At 40.0% G+C, this 16,446-nt stretch overlaps 2 protein-coding genes and 1 pseudogene across 2 annotated transcripts in view; all 3 read right to left on the bottom strand.

The window, feature by feature from the left end:
• The window catches only part of LOC110042277 (uncharacterized), a 35,985-nt gene that overhangs the window by 1,646 nt on the left and 17,893 nt on the right, over nt 1-16,446 (bottom strand). The window contains exons 5-6 of the transcript XR_002295872.2: nt 2,947-3,008; nt 35-147 (exon numbers count right to left, since the gene is read on the bottom strand). The gene's annotated coding sequence lies outside the window, so the exon portion shown is untranslated. The remainder of the gene's footprint in view (nt 1-34; nt 148-2,946; nt 3,009-16,446) is intronic.
• LOC149106166 (toll-like receptor 6) lies at nt 4,032-8,898 on the bottom strand (annotated as a pseudogene).
• On the bottom strand, nt 9,416-15,425 carry LOC110042272 (uncharacterized). Its single transcript, XM_020747635.2, has one exon. The coding sequence runs from the start codon at nt 13,884-13,886 to the stop codon at nt 10,869-10,871; it is 3,018 nt and encodes a 1,005-aa protein (XP_020603294.2). The 5' UTR covers nt 13,887-15,425; the 3' UTR covers nt 9,416-10,868.

Here is a 16,446-nt window from a genome sequence, read left to right as displayed (position 1 = left end):
GTTGTGGAATAAACATGTCAACGATATGACTTACCCGTGTTTTCCCATCGCGTTCACACAGAAATGTCAGAGAAACTTCTACAATGTTCATGGTCCTTTCGAAAGCCATCTGTTCAGACTTCAAAGTTGCTCCTTGATCGCTGTTACCTTAGAGAGAAAAAAAAAAAATTCATAAATACTTTTCCCATGTTAGTCTGCGGGATATAAGAACCTACAGTTGATCTTCTCCCAACGTATCATGACTGAATCTAGCTTAGTCAGTACAAAGCAACGCGCCGGCGCGCGGATCACAAGCTCGAATCCCATTGAAGCAGCCTTGAATTTCTTCTCTTTTTTGGCTAACACACTTCGTAAAATATGAACTCATTTAACTTCCCACACTGTTTACAACTCGGTTTAAATGAAAAATATAATGTGATTAAGCGCAAATAAGATGCAAAATGCGCTTTTAACCAGTGATAATACTGTAATCTTCAACACAAATGCGACTGTCCGTACTGCAATAAAAATGGAAACGTTCAAAAATGTAAATAGTCAATACAAAATCGTTGCCTGTTTCTTGTGTGTACTACCATCATCGATAAAATTCATCTAATTGTCCAGCAAGGTTCTGTTTCATTAAAAAAAACCTAAAAGTTTATATTTCGTTTCACAGCATTTTGGAGCATTTTTTAAGCTCGCAGGTCGCTCGAGTTCACAAACGTGCCATTTTCGAAGGCGTTTTATTGTTGCATTAACATCTGGCGTTTTATTCAGAAATTCTTACAAAGAAATTTAGCAAATCGAACAAACAGAAATAGTTTTGAGCCAGCTGTTGACTAAAGTCGCAGATAACCATCAGCCTCGAAGCAATATAACTTAATTTTTCTCCCTCCACACCAATGGTCACCAGTTGGCGCAATGGTTGGGTGCGCGCCTGTCGTGCGAGAGTCGAAGGTTCAAATTCTGCGCTCGAACGTTTATTTTTTCGTCTTATAAAAAAAAAGAATACATGAAGAAACCGCCCATACTTGTGTGTTCCAGTGTACACCTTTTGTTTCTCGACTCTGATCGTTTTTGGCCAAAGAAAGGTCAACTATTTATCTTGCTTAAGTTCTATGTAAAGACATATAAGCCCTTATACAATATGTTATCCCGTTCAGTCTTTGACAGTTTTCTGCATGGCATTGTTTTTAAACACGCAGCTTCTTTGCTTCAGCGCTCAGGTAATGAAAACAGTGTTACGTCCTAAAAACAGAATGGCCTGCCAGAGAATCGCTGCAGCGCCCGAGTAGATGATCGAACTAAGGAAAAAATAGAGATCAGAATATGGGGGTGAACCCGTGATGTAACACCAACTAAAATCCCTGCCTGAAAAAATCTACATAAAAAAAACCCTACACGTTCTAATCTCCAAACTTAACCCTCAAAGATAACTTAAAAACACGGTTTGCCCCAAAATCCACATAAACCTGCCCGTTCACACAGTTTATCTTTTAGTTGTCACAGCGTGCTATCCCCAGCCCCCCCCCCCACCCCCCACCCCCCCAGTCAGAGAAGCAGGAGGAGACGGGTTGATCTCTTGTTTTTTGTTTTTTTTTTAACGCGCTGTGATTGGATACGTTAATATTATTAACAAGCCCACTGATTGAATTATTTGGCGCACACTACGCAAACTACTTCGAACCATTTCCCCATTGTCATTTCTCAGGTTTGCGAAATTTTTATATTTCTTAACTAATTGCCTGTACGGTGATCGTTTTTCTTTTTAAATTGAGTGAAGACCATTGCGTACCATAGCTCCACTGGATACCCATCTTGACATACTGTCACAAAATCAAATTTGATGAACTTTTATCCACTTTCATCATTGTAACCTTGTAGTTCCTCCCCAGAATTTAATTGTACATTTAGTAGCATTCAGCAATATAAAATGGAAATTAGGAAGAAGAACTTTCGATAATCACCAGAGATTTCCCGCTTTAAAAATCAGGTTTAAAACCAAAATTCCCAAATCGAGATCAATTAAACTGAAAGTCACGCCTTAACAATGAAGCCAACCGGGAAAAGAAACGCGTAAACGCCACTAGCCAAATGTATGCATTGTGGACCTATGTTAGGTTTAACTGTACGTTGTTGTTTCCGTCCCCTATTTTTACCCTATCATCGTGCGAATACTTCACACCATCTGTCACTATATGGCGAGCGTAATCTGGGTAAATATCAAAGAGGGTAAGGGAGTGGGTTTAACTAAGAGAAAAGAGAAAAATAGACAAGAAAGTCATAATGGGGTTACATATCCAGTGATTCTCTGTTGATTACGGTTACCTCATTTTGGGCGAGGTGAAGGACACTTAACGCATGCAGACAGTTCTTAAACACGTTTTAATTCTTGCGCCGGCAATTTGGATGTAGGACCAGTCTATGCTCCACAGATCAAGAAACTCAGGAAGAGAATTTGCAGGGTGGAACCAGCTCCCTTGTGGGCCAGTTCTTACACCCAATATCTCTTGTACAAAGCTCAAGATCCATTCAGTCCGTGAGGCAGTCCAATTGTTTCTAAATAGAATTCTTTTCTTGTGCCGGCAATTTGGATGTAGTGCCAGTCTGTGCTTCACAAATTAAGAAACGCAGGAAGAGAATTTGCAGGGTGGAACCGGCATCCTTGTGGGCCAGTTCTTACCCACATCTCTAGTACAAAGCTCAGGATCCATTCAGCGCGTGCAGACGGTCCAATTGTTCCTAAACAGAATTCTTATCTTGTGCCAGCAATTTGGATGCAGGACCAGTCTATGCTTCAGATATCAGGAAACGCAGGATGAGAATTTGTAACCAACTCCTTTTTGTCAGTTCTTAGACCCACTTAGGCCCATCGTTCAAAAGTCCAAGATCCATTCAAGGCATGTAGACTGTCCAAATGAGGCGAGACGAAGAAATAAAAAAGTCCAGTAAGGTCATCATACTCACGTGATGTGTGTAAAGAAACGCTTCCCTATCCAAGATGAAATGGAAAAATTGTTGTTTTCACCCTGAGGAGAAAACACAGAAAGCAATAAGTTTAGCCATGTGGCATTCCAGGCTTGAAGACTTTATCACGACTGCATGATTACGTTCGAAATGTATAGGCCAATTTCGATATATTAAAATTTCAACATGGCGCGAAGGTTTAGAGAACTAAAACAAAATAAATCACGTTGAAGTTGAGGAAGGAATAAACAATGCCTTTTGTTTTGGTCCCCTAAGCCTCAGAGCCTTTTAAGAATTCCGTTGAATATATCGAAACTGGCCTTTGAAAACGCTACAGAATTAAAATCAAATAAAAAGCACTAAACACTAAATGAAAACTAGAACTTAATAAAAAAATTATGAATTACTTCGCCGTTAGTCCAAATGTTTCGCTCGCTGAAATATTCCACAGGAAATAAAAAGTATAGTTGAAGAATATCTTCAAACTGCAACGTTAGAATTGTCAAAACACTTGTTTTGTTCTTGATTAAATTTTGAATAAACTTGTTTCAAAATAAGTACACTTTCCCTTGGATTAGACTTTCTAGAAGACTGTACATTCAAATCAACAGCGATCTTATACTTCGGTGCTCGCCATTGTTCTTAACAGGATAAAGCATTTTAAATTGGCTGGTACGCATTTATACTCCCGGGTGGAGAATAGCACCGTGAGAGTTAAGTGTCTTGCCCAAGAACACAACACAGTGGCCCCGGTCAGGGCCCGATCGACGAACTCAGACCATTCGGTCTGGGATTTTAGTGCGCTAACCATAAACCCACCGCGTCTCCTAAATAATTGATGGCCACTTGGTTCCCAATGGAAATTGAAAGGTAAACAAACATTGCTTGGTCAGTATTTCTACACAGGGACATTGTGGAGGAATGCAAGCAGCGGCAAAGAGTTGCAGAAGGAGATGAAGTGATGACGAGAAACAGCACGGTAACCGAAACGTCAGAAGTCATCCGCATGATGTACAACTCACTGACAGCCGGACTTGCGCGGGCCTTGGAAAAGCGTAAGGGAGGGGCAGAAGGTTGACGAAATGTTTTATGTTTAGTTTGTTTATTTAATAAATTTACTCCATATATTATAAACACAACTACTAAAAAGAAGAGTTGACGGCATTGATTTTCAGTCACGCTAAACAGATCCAGACCTTTTTAGGGGGACTAACATCAGGCAAATCTAGAGATCACAATTAGCCGATTACAACCTAACCTCTAATGCACATTTACTCAGAGTAAGCAACATGTATAATCACAAACATTGAGACGAACTCCGATGGGAAATCGAGCAATTTCAGTTTTACGTGGACAAAAACCTTGTACCAGAATAATTTTAAGCATATTAGAGTCCATTTTGCATTTTCTAAAAGCTAAAGATATAAAAAGTTGCCTGAAATAACACCAAAAACAATTTCTCATGGAAACTCAGGAAAACACATTTCAAAGTTCAGAGAAATTGTGCAAACACAGGCAAAATTTCATCATTAGTCTCATTTCACCAGTACTTGCCAATGTTTCATATGAACTTCAAAATTATGTTTTCTACACTTGGTGATGTTCGAAATGATTTCTTTTGTGAAGATATTTAAAACAGTCGCACAGAAGGTTACAATACGATGCAAATAATCTTGGTACAAAGTTTTATCCACTTGTTACTAGAACGTCTGGTGGATTCCCTCTAAATTGGTCATGTTAGGTATGATGTGGTCAATATGGGTCAGATGAGGCCAGATCGTTCGTGACAATACCGGAGGTGTAACGCTTGCATTCTGTTTACGTTACATTTTATTTTTGGCATGAGCATTACATCGCGTCACGCTACTTGCATTAAGTCGAATCACTCGAAGACGAATCACTCGGAACTGATTCGTGCTGAATGGTTTTCGATTCCTCTGGTATCAGCATCATTTCAATCCATGAAATAAAGCAACTAACAACAGACTTAAGCTTAAAGTTGACTTTACTACAGAGCCGCGTAAACGTTCCTCAAATGGAATTCTAACCTACAATCTATTTTAGGAAACCTTTTTGCTACGAAAAGGTCGTAAATACTGAAGTCCCAAAAAACTAAATATAGCCCTAACATCAGAAAATCTACAGATCACAATGACCCGATCAAAAACTAACATATATAACGCACACTTTCCGACAAAACCAAAGAGGTATAAATCACAAACATTAATTGTAAATAAGAGTCGTCAGATTGGGCCAGATCGAGTCAGATCGTATTCGTAAAAATACCGGAAGTGAAAAATTGTTCCTTTGTAGTTTATCTAGCGTTACCTTTGCATTACAAAAATAAAAAAAGTTCCAGCAAACTAGAGCAATTCTTGACAGGCAAATGTGGCCATATGTCCAGTGAAACTCTACAACAAGTGACACGAAGCAGCCCAGAGGGCCTTTGATTAAAAGTGACTTTCGTTCCATGAAATATAAGTCACAAGCAGTTTTTTATTTCACTAGTTCGTCGAATGCTTAATTTCTGTGCCGCTACTGCCTCTACTTTCCTAGCCTTGGAAAGGTACTATTGTTCAACAAGCATTGGGGCGTTTACTGGGTTATGAGCCATCTCCATCTTGCGTTGTTGTAATATTTGTGCAGAGTTATAGAGCTACGCTTTCGAGACTTCTATCACCTGATTCCCTCGACGAAGGAAGGGGCAACGCGTAATACAGCTTTTGCCAGAACCCCTTGTCGCTAATGCTCAAATACGTGTTGGTTCGCAGGTACAACTTAAATTCCTCATCCAGCTCTGTCGTGTCCACATCATCAAACAGAATAACTATCAAGTATTTCATTCGATCCTCTAACACTTTTCGATGAGCTTCACGAAACTCCATCAAACACCAATCGCTCTTTGCGTAGCTGGAAGACAGCACCACTAGCATGCGTTTACTTTGATCCACGCTTTTGAAAATGATTTCCACGATTGGCTCGCCAACTGGAAAGTCGCGGTGATGAAAGCATAGTTTATAAGGGGTTCGTGATTTTCTAGTCGTTCTTGTAACGTGGTCTTCACCCAGTCGAAGTCATTCCCGCTGAACGATATAAAGGCGTCGTATATCTTATTTGGATCCGAGTCATCAATGCGATCAAACGGGTGCCAGTTGAAGTGGGTGTACATGAAGACTTTGACTTCTCTATAATATTTGTACAAAACAATACCAATAATCAGTATTAAAGCTAGCAGACCACCAAAGGTACAGGCAGCTATGGTTCCTATAGGTACTGTCTTTTCTGTGTTCTTTTCCTTAATGGTAGCACAGATGAACTCGTCGTCCGGTAAACTGTAAATTGCTCGGCCAAGAGCATGCTCCGAGTTACAAAACACCTTTTCGATGTTTCGTATTCGACGTCTATTCTTCACCAGCCAGTGCTTCATCCATTTAGTCGTACAGTCGCATTTAAACAAGTTTTGCTCCAACGCCAACGTTGTAAAATTCAGAGATTCAATTTCCCTGGGTAGAGTTGTCAGGTTATTAGCATCAATGAGCAGAATCTCGACACGTTTTAATTTCTCCACAGTGGAGGCCTTCAGCCGCTCAACTTTGTTGTTTGTCATTTTCAGAACAGTCACGTTTTCCAAATAAGGAAATGCTGGAATATCCCGGATGTCATTGCTCATCAAGTTCAATTCAATAAGACCTCGTGGCATTAAGTTTGGTACTTCTGCAAGATTTTTTCCCGCGCAATTAACGACTATTATTCCATTGGAGCAGCGTTTCCGGCAGGTGCATTCTGTGGGGCAATTGCGATCTTCAAGCTCAGTCTCTCTCCGCACCCATTGATCTTCTCTTATTAATCGATTTGTCCTTTAGCTCGAGTGGCCAATGACATCGCCAGGTTTTAAACCATGGTTCTATCAAAGGATATTTTTGCGATATTTTTTCAATTTCTTGTGCCACAGCAGACATGATGCAGTCACAAGCTAACGGATTTCCACTCAAATTGATTAGGTATGCTTTCCAGAGATAAGTATATTTGGCTTGAGGTGGCTGCACAGGAGAGATTTCCTCGTCCTGTTTTATCCTGTTCAGTCCATCGTAATCTACTAATTTGGTGATGTTGTTGTTGGACAAATCGAGAACTATCAGCTGTTTCCCGCTTTTAATCGGGTCATTCAGCGGTATGGGATATTCATCTAACGCCTTGTCAAGATTTTCAAACGTTAACTGATTAAACGATAAATCGATTAATTTAATTTTTGTCAATAAAAATATCCATGGAGGAAAGGAAGACAGGCTGTTCTTGCCGAAGTAAAGCTCTTGCAAAGCAGAATCTTTTGGGAAAGGGTTGTCCTCAATTTTTGCAATGTTGTTGCCAAATAAATGCAACACTTCCAGGGTGCTTAATGAACTAAACAACCCGTTGGAATAGAATGTAGGTTGTTACGGTCTAGAGCAATCCTCTTGATCTTTCTCAGCCCTTTAAATATATTTTGGTCAATGACCGTCAAGTTGTTAGATCCAAGAATAATGTTTAGCAAGGAAGGTAACCCTTGAAACAGATTTTGAGGTAGAGAAGCCAAGTTATTTTTGAAGAGGTCAATCGTTTGAATTCCTTTTAAGTTGCGAAAACATGACGATCCAATTGCCTTTAAACCGTTTTCCCGAAGGCTTAGGACATGCAAGAATCCGCGAAACTCATGAGAAGTTAAGTCCTCAATATTGTTATAGCCTAGATACAGTCCGCGGACATAAAGGTTGCTTTGCAGTTCAACTGGGAACAATTGCTCGGAATGGTCTGTCCTTCTCAATTCACGGGCAAGTTCAAGGGTAGAGTTATTCCAAGGAAATTCTGGAGGTTTTGTCAAATTGCACTTTACCAATAAAAGCCCTTGCAAGAGAGGCATTGTAATCTTCCATTGTTCTGGAATCTCTTTAATGGACGCATCTTCAAAGTAGATTTCAGCCATGTTTGGTCAGACGTTCTTGGTATCAGTGAGCATACGAGGGATGTTTTCAGGCAGACTGTTGAGAGCTGTGATAAACGTAATTTCTCTGAAGTCTCTTACATGGCTCTCACTTCCATGAGTTAAATTTGTCAAAGTGGATACACTCGATCATTTCGTATTCTTTCCTTTCAAACGCATTGTTCGGAAATCAGTTGCCTTGGCAAAGGCGACAAGGTTTCGCGTCTAAACTTTGCAGGCGCCCCGGAAAAACAGAGCTAGCAAAATATTTTTGTTGGCAGTGTTTTGCGGGTTGATGAAATCGAGCTCAATTGATGATGGGCACAAAAATGTGACACTCACACCAACTAAAGTATTGTTATCAACTTCAGCCGCATCTAGAGCCAAGTTGATGTCAAACGTAAACTTCACTCCAGACTCTTGGCTGATCAGCATACATTCTACGTATTTCCGCTGGAGAACAGCTGCTTGCTTTTTTTCTCCATTACTCAAATTGCTTGATCCCTTAGCATTCAGCCGACACGGCAGCTTGCTTTCGTTTTGACAGGTTGAAGTCGGGGCTAAACAAACTACAACGGTCAACAACACAACTACGTATCCACCCATCGTCTGAAATTAAATCAATGTTGATTTTCCTGTGACAAGCTCTATATAATTCTGTGGAGCACTGTTTGTTACACGTGGGCCATTAACAGGAAGGACTGCTCCCAAGCACAGTCGAAACAAGTCACCCAAGACGTACGGTAAGTCGTGACAATAGTGCGTCTACAAATTGAAGTAGTCTCTGACGCAGACTTCAAACGTTTATTCAAAGCTCGATACTGAAGGGTTTTTGTGACGAAAAACAGGAAGTTTTTCGGATTGGCTCGTTTATAATCTCTGCCGGTCAAAGCATTTTTAAAAGTAGCTACGTCACGGTTTGCGCATGAGATAAGATAAGACAAGATAAGAACTTTATTAACGTGTCGAAGTCGCTAGCATGCAATGTATACTAATTGGGGACACCTAACTACGATTACTTATTTAATAATTAATAAACTGAAAAATTTATCTTGAAAAATTTAGCCTACAAACTTTTCGAAGTTCGTCGTTTGTAATCTGTGTCAATCTTCTCCGTCTTTAACCATTCTTGTTCATTCATGGTTTATTATTATCTCTTCAAAGCTTTTCTATATTAGTGACCTCTTCTTTTCAGGTTTCCTTCAATGTAAAGGTAATTTTGTCCGTGGTTAAAATAACTCAAAATACCGTGACTGAGGTCCTATAACCACATGCAATTATTGTCAAACCGCAAAGCAGTATTACTCCAACACCATAAGTATGGAAGGGAATTACAATAACGATATTAGCTTGACCACGGCTTCCGTAACAACGAATGTATGACTGTCTAAGGCGTGTCGTCAACAATTCTATTTTAACAACCCTGACGTCTTTACAACAATTTTACCCATCGTCGCCCCTCGCAGTCGATTGAGAAACGCGTTATCATAAAGCTTTGAATGTACCCTGCCGTTTTTGTTAATTTATGGGTAGTTTTGCCGTTTAGAGAAAGGAATAACTTTCTACGGTTTAGTTCAAAACATAAGGTGGAGGTCTCCGGCTAACTGGAATCGTAACTTTTCAAGTTACACCAGATGACAGCAGGTACAAACAGTGGCACAAGTTCGCATGTGTCTCGAGCGTCACGTACTTCACGAACAGTAGCAAACTTCGCGCACTTCGTCTGCACCAGCAAACGGACACTGCTAGAAAGGCCGCTAGCATTGTTTTATAGCAAGGTGTAAAAAAAACTGTGTGGTAAAACCACACAGACACGTTTATGACCTCTAAAAATTTGCTATCACCATAGTCAAACAGATACTGTTTGACTATGGTGATAGCCATATATTGACTATATTTGACTTTAATATAATTTCTAGAGGTGAATATAAGAATTGGACATTCTGTTTGGTCGAAAAGCTCATCATATGACGCTATATTCACCCTGCTGGAGCTTGGTTACTAGGCTCGCCACCTTTACCATCTCGGCAAGTAAACATGGCGGACAATTGCTGAATGAAGTTTTCATTTATTCGAAAGACATCACTCCAAGTCCAGGATATTTGAAAGGATAGAAAATTTTTAAAATGACTGCTGTCGCCCTTGGACCAAAAATCTTTTCAAGAACTCGTATTCAAGGCTTTTAAGAATCGTAAACGCAGTGGTTGCGTCGATCACCAGCAGGTCAGATCGATTGACCGAAATTTATTTTTCTTCAGACTAAAGTTACTAATTTTTAGGCAATGATGACAACTGTGAATGAAGACAACAACCACAAAACAAACGTACCGGATGAATTTATTTTTCGTAGTGTTTCGCTCGTTTGTTTTACTGCCAAACTCGATGAGTAAATTGATTGACAATCGATGTACATGCAAGCTTATTATTAAAACTATGGCTGCATACGTGTATGCACACCAACAATTGCGTCTGTGCTTTTATATTTTAGTCCGTTATTTCGTAGTCCTTTATACTCACGTCTAATAATCATACTAAAACAATTATTCGCCTCAGGCTCAGTGAACTTTGCTGAATATTCACCAAGACTTCGTCTCTGTGAATATTTACCAATGTTCACTTCGCCTTTGGCGAATAATGGTTAAATATTTGTAAAAATACCGAAAGTGAAAATGCGCTCTCCGTTTACTTTATCTAGGGTACGCTTGTATTACAGAAAAAGGTTCTTGCAAACTAGTCCAATTCTTGAAAGGCAAATGCGGCCACATGTCCGGCGAAACTCTACAACAAGTAACACGAGGCAGCCCATAGGGCCTTTGAATCAAAGTCACTTACGCCTCAAGAAATATGAATCACACAAGCAGTTACTCTTTTCTATTGTTCTTCGAATGCCTAATTTCAGTGCCGCTATTTTCTCTTTAATTTGGCTTTTCGGTTTGTCCACCGCCATTACGCATATGCGACGGCTCTACTGTTCAACAAGTACTATGGTGTCCGCTGTGTTATGGGCCATCTCCAGCGCCTCTTGTTGTAATATTTCTGCAGAGCTATCAATGTTCCCGCTTAAAGCAACGTTTTCGAAACTTCTCTCCTCAACTGATTCCGTCGACGAAGGAGGAGGCATCGCGTAATACAGCTTTTGCCAGAACCCCTTGTCGCTAACGCTCAAATACGTGTTGGTTCGAAGGTACAACTTAAATTCCTCATCCAGCTCTGTCGAGTCCACATCATCAAACAGAATAACTATCAGGTATTTCATGCGATCTTCCAACACTTTTCGATGAGCTTCACGAAACTCCATCAAACACCAATCGCTCTTTGCGTAGCTGGAAGACAGCACCACTAACATGCGTTTACTTTGATCCACGCTTTTGAAAATGTTTTCCACGATTGGCTCGCCAACTGGAAAGTCGCGGTGGTGAAAGCATAGTTTATAAGGGGGGTCGTGATTTTCTAGTCGTTCTTGTAACGTGGTCTTCACCCAGTCGAAGTCATTCCCGCTGAACGATATAAAGGCGTCGTATATCTTATTTGGATCCGAGTCATCAATGCGATCAAACGGGTGCCAGTTGAAGTGGGTGTACATGAAGACTTTGACTTCTCTATAATATTTGTACAAAACAATACCAACAATCAGTATTAAAGCTAGCAGACCACCAAGGGTACAGGCAGCTATGGTTCCTATAGGTACTGTCTTTCCTGTGTTCTTTTCCTTAATGGTAGCACAGATGAACTCGTCGTCCGGTAAACTGTAAATTGCTCGGCCAAGAGCATGCTCCGAGTTACAAAACACCTTTTCGATGTTTCGTATTCGACGTCTATTCTTCACCAGCCAGTGCTTCATCCATTTAGTCGTACAGTCGCATTTAAACAAGTTTTGCTCCAACGCCAACGTTGTAAAATTCAGAGATTCAATTTCCCTGGGTAGAGTTGTCAGGTTATTAGCATCAATGAGCAGAATCTCGACACGTTTTAATTTCTCCACTGTGGAGGCCTTCAGCCGCTCAACTTTGTTATTTGTCAGTTTAAGAACAGTCACGTTTTCCAAATAAGGAAATGCTGGAATATCCCGGATATCATTGCTCATCAAGTTCAATTCAATAAGACCTTGTGGCATTAAGCTTGGTAATTCTGTAAGTTTCTTTTCCTCGCAATCAACGACTATTATTCCATCGGAGCAGCGTTCCCGGCAGGTGCATTCTGTGGGACAATTGCGATCTTCAAGCTCAGTCTCTCTCCGCACCCACTGATCTTCTCTTATTTCAAGAATCGATTTGCTCTTTAGCTCAAGTGGCCAATGACATCGCCAGGTTTTAAACCGTGGTTCTATCAAAGGATATTTTTGCAATATTTTTTCAATTTCTTGTGCCACAGCGGACATGATGCAGTCACAAGCTAACGGATTTCCACTCAAAATGATTACGTAAGCTTTCCAGAGATAAGTATATTTGGCTTGCCGTGGCTGCACAGGAGAGATTTCCTCGTCCTGTTTTATCCTGTCCAGTCCATCGTAATCTACTAATCTGGTGATATTGTTGTTGGACAAATCAAGAAGTATCGGCTTTTTCCCGCTTTTAATCGGGTCATTCAGCGGTATGAGATTTTCATCTAACGCCTTGTCAAGATCTTCAAACGTTAACTGATTAAACGATAAATCGATTAATTTAATTTTTGTCAATAAAAATATCCACGGAGGAAAGGAAGACAGCCTGTTCTTGAAGAGGTAAAGCTCTTGCAAAGCAGAATCTTTTGGGAAAGGGTTGTCCTCAATTTTTGCGATGTTGTTGCCTGATAAATATAACACTTCCAGGGTGCTTAATGAACTAAACAACCCGTTTGGAATAGAATGTAGGTTGTTACGGTCTAGAGCAATCCTCTTGATCTTTCTCAGCCCTTTAAATATATTTTGGTGAATGACCGTCAAGTTGTTGAATCCAAGAATAATGTTTAGCAAGGAAGGTAAACCTTGAAACAGATTTTGAGGTAGAGAAGCCAAGTTATTTTTTAAGAGGTCAATCGTTTGAATTCCTTTTAAGTTGCGAAAACATGACGATCCAATTGCCTTTAAACCGTTTTCTCGAAGGCTTAGGACATGCAAGAATCCGCGAAACTCATGAGAAGTTAAGTCCTCAATATTGTTATAGTCTAGATACAGTCCGCGGACATAAAGGTTGCTTTGCAGTTCAACTGGGAAATATTGCTGGGAATCGTCTGTTCTTCTCAATTCACGGTAGAGTTCAAGGGTGGAGTTATTCCAAGGAAATTCTGGAGGTTTTGTCAAATTGCACTTTACCAAGTAAAGCCCTTGCAAGAGAGGCATTGTAATCTTCCATTGTTCTGGAATCTCTTTAATCGGCGTATCCTCAAAGTAGATTTCAGCCATGTTTGGCCAGACGTTCTTGGTATCAGTGAGCATACGAGGGATGTTTTCAGGCAGACTGTTGAGAGCTGTGATAAACGTAATTTCTCTGAAGTCTCTCAAAAGACTCTCACTTCCATGAGTTAAATTTGTCAAGGTGGATACACTCGACCATTTCGTATTCTTTCCTTTCAAACGTATCGTTCGGAAATCAGTTGCCTTGGCAAAGGCGACAAGGTTTCGCGTCCAAACTTTGCAGGCGCCCCGGAAAAACAGAACTAGCAAAATGTTTTTGTTGGAAGTGTTTTGCGGGTTGATGAAATCGAGCTCAATTGATGATGGGCACAAAAATGTGACACTCACACCAACTAAAGTATTGTTATCAACTTCAGCCGCATCTAGAGCCAAGTTGATGTCAAACGTAAACTTCACCCCAGACTCTTGGCTGATCAGCATACATTCTACGTATTTCCGCTGGAGAACAGCTGCTTCCTTTTTTTCTTCATTACTCAAATTGCTTGATCCCTTAGCATTCAGCCGACACGGCAGCTTGCTTTCGTTTTGACAGGTTGAAGTCGGGGCTAAACAAACTACAACGGTCAACAACACAACTACGTATCCACCCATCGTCTGATATTAAATCAATGTTGATTTTCCTGTCGGACAAGCTATATATATTTCTGTGGAGCACTGTTTGTTACACATGGGCCATTAACAGGAAGGACTGCTCGCAAGTAAGACGTACGCTAAGTCGTGACAATGGTGCGTCCACAAATTGAACTAGTCTCTGAATCAGACTTTAAGGTTTTATTCAAAGCTCGATACTGAAGGGTTTTTCTGACGAAAAACAGGAAGTTTTTCGGATTGGCTCGTTAACAATCTCTGTCAAAACATTTTTAAAAATAGCTACATCACGGTTTGCCCATCTTTAGCCTAAAAACGTTTCGAAGTTCGTCGTTTGTAATCTGTGTCAATTTTCTCCATCTTTAACCATTCTTGTTCATTCATGATTTATTATTATCTCTTTAATGTTCTTCTATCTTAGTGAACTGTTATTTTCGAGTTTCCTTGAATGTAAAGGTAGTTTCCTCCGTGGCTAAAATAACTCAAAATACCGTGACTGAGCTCCTTTAACCACATGCAATCATTGCCAGACCGCAAAGCTGCGATATATCACCATTAACAGTATTACTACAACACCATAAGTGTGGGAGGGAATTACAATAACGATATTAGCTTGACCACGGCTTCCGTAACAACGAGTGTATGACTGTCTATTAAAGGCGTGTCTTCTACAATTATATCTTAACAACCCTGACGTCTGTACAACAATTTTACCCATCTTCGCCCCTCGCAGTCGATTGAGAAACGCGTTATCGTAAAGTTTTGAAAGTAGCCTGGATACTTTAGATTTAACCGCAACCTTTTCCATGACTACTTCCTGAGGGTCGTCGCTTTTCAGTGACTTAAAAAGTGTAGAGTATAGGGGAATCCTTGTTTACAATATTTGCCTCGTTAGCACAAGCAATTCAGTTTCTGATGGAGCTACAAATAAATCAGTTCTGAATATTGAAAGGTCATAGCACGATTAAACCTGCCCATGAATATGAGCCTGATGTATTGAATACTTTTTGTGCAACACGGGTTTAAAACTTGAACTCAAAATTTTACAAAGAATGTAAGAGCTCATTAACGCTTTTGCCAACCAGACATTTTGCAGTTTTTGAAAGACAATATCTCCTTGAATACTACACACAAAGAGCTAAATATTTCACCATGTAATAAATTTCACTAGCTCTTTAGCAGCCTGGAGTCAATTCATATCTAACATGTCTCCTTCTGTACGCAAAACCGTATGCAAATGAGCAAAAATGTAAACAATGACGTTAGCATGAATCCCCCTATATGCACCCAGAATGGGAAGATATACTATGATCACGGTAATGTGAAAACGCGTACATCAATATGGTTTGAGAAAAACTAACACACTTAACAGACAAAAGGATAGTAGCCAGAGCTGCTGAAATGAATTAACATTAGGAAAGTATACTTCATGTGCCGTCCTTGGTATCTGTTATTTCCCAGATGTATTTTTAAAATGTCGAATTACATTAGAGATCACTGTATACTATCGGGATTTACAAACAATCTTACAAGGAGAAAGCTTACGGCTATTTTCGTTACCTTTTCGAAGAATAAATATAGAGAAAACAAAAAATTAGTTCAGGGAAATGGTTTTCCTCGATTTTTAATCTTTTTCAGGTCTTCAGATTTTAATGCAAAGAAGCCAATTTGTTTTTTTTGTGTGTGTGTGGAGGTCAATCGTTTGAATTCCTTTTTTGCTGTGAAAACATGATGGCTCAATAATATCGTCAAAACCTCACACCGAAAGGCATTTCGACAAACAGGACGTTTTTCTGATTGGCTCAATTATAGTCTCTGGCAAAGTGTTCTGGAGACAAGGAGACAAGGAGTCTTGTCAGATCTCAAAGCTGCGACATAAAACTAGTTTCATAGACAATTTTTAACACCAAACCAGTGAGCAGCACTCTGCGAACTGTAGTTGTGAAAATTGTTTATTCTCCGACGCGATTCGTCTAACTTGCGCAGACTTCCTCAGGTAGTTTGACAAACATACAATACACTAACCGCCTTCCTAGCGCAAAGGCTTGGCCGGATTTACGTAAGGGAGCAGGAAAAGCTTCGAAATAATTAATTAAATATTACCATAAAAAAGTCTTATAATTTCGTTATGACAATATTACGCAAGAGGATCTACACTCTTTTTTGTTATAAGAATATTGTTTTACCGGTCCAGGCTGAATATTCTTATTTTTCTGCCGATTTTAGGCTGAAAATATTCTTGTGGATATTCTTAGATTATGACTCATGACATTTCCGCTGAGGGATGTGTCGGGGTATGACACACATAACTTCTTGAAGAAATGCTTTGAACATTCGGCTAGTGCCGTTTTTGTTGATTGATGGATAGTTTTGCCGTTAAGAGAAAGGAATAACTTTCTACGGTTTAGTTCAAAACATAAGGTGGAGGTCTCCGGCTAAATGGAATCGAAACTTTTCAAGTTACACCAGATGACAGCAGGCACAAACAGTGACACAAGTTCGCATGTGTCTCGAGCGTCACGTACTTCACGCACGTCGCAATCTTCGCGCACTTCGTCTGCGC

The sequence above is a fragment of the Orbicella faveolata genome, unplaced genomic scaffold (genome assembly GCF_042242905.1).
Source record: "Orbicella faveolata isolate gen_17 unplaced genomic scaffold, um_ofav_v1 contig_3, whole genome shotgun sequence".
Taxonomy (NCBI): domain Eukaryota; kingdom Metazoa; phylum Cnidaria; class Anthozoa; order Scleractinia; family Merulinidae; genus Orbicella; species Orbicella faveolata.
The sequence above is the reverse complement of the archived record's forward strand: the minus strand, read 5'-3'. Positions and strand labels throughout refer to the sequence as shown.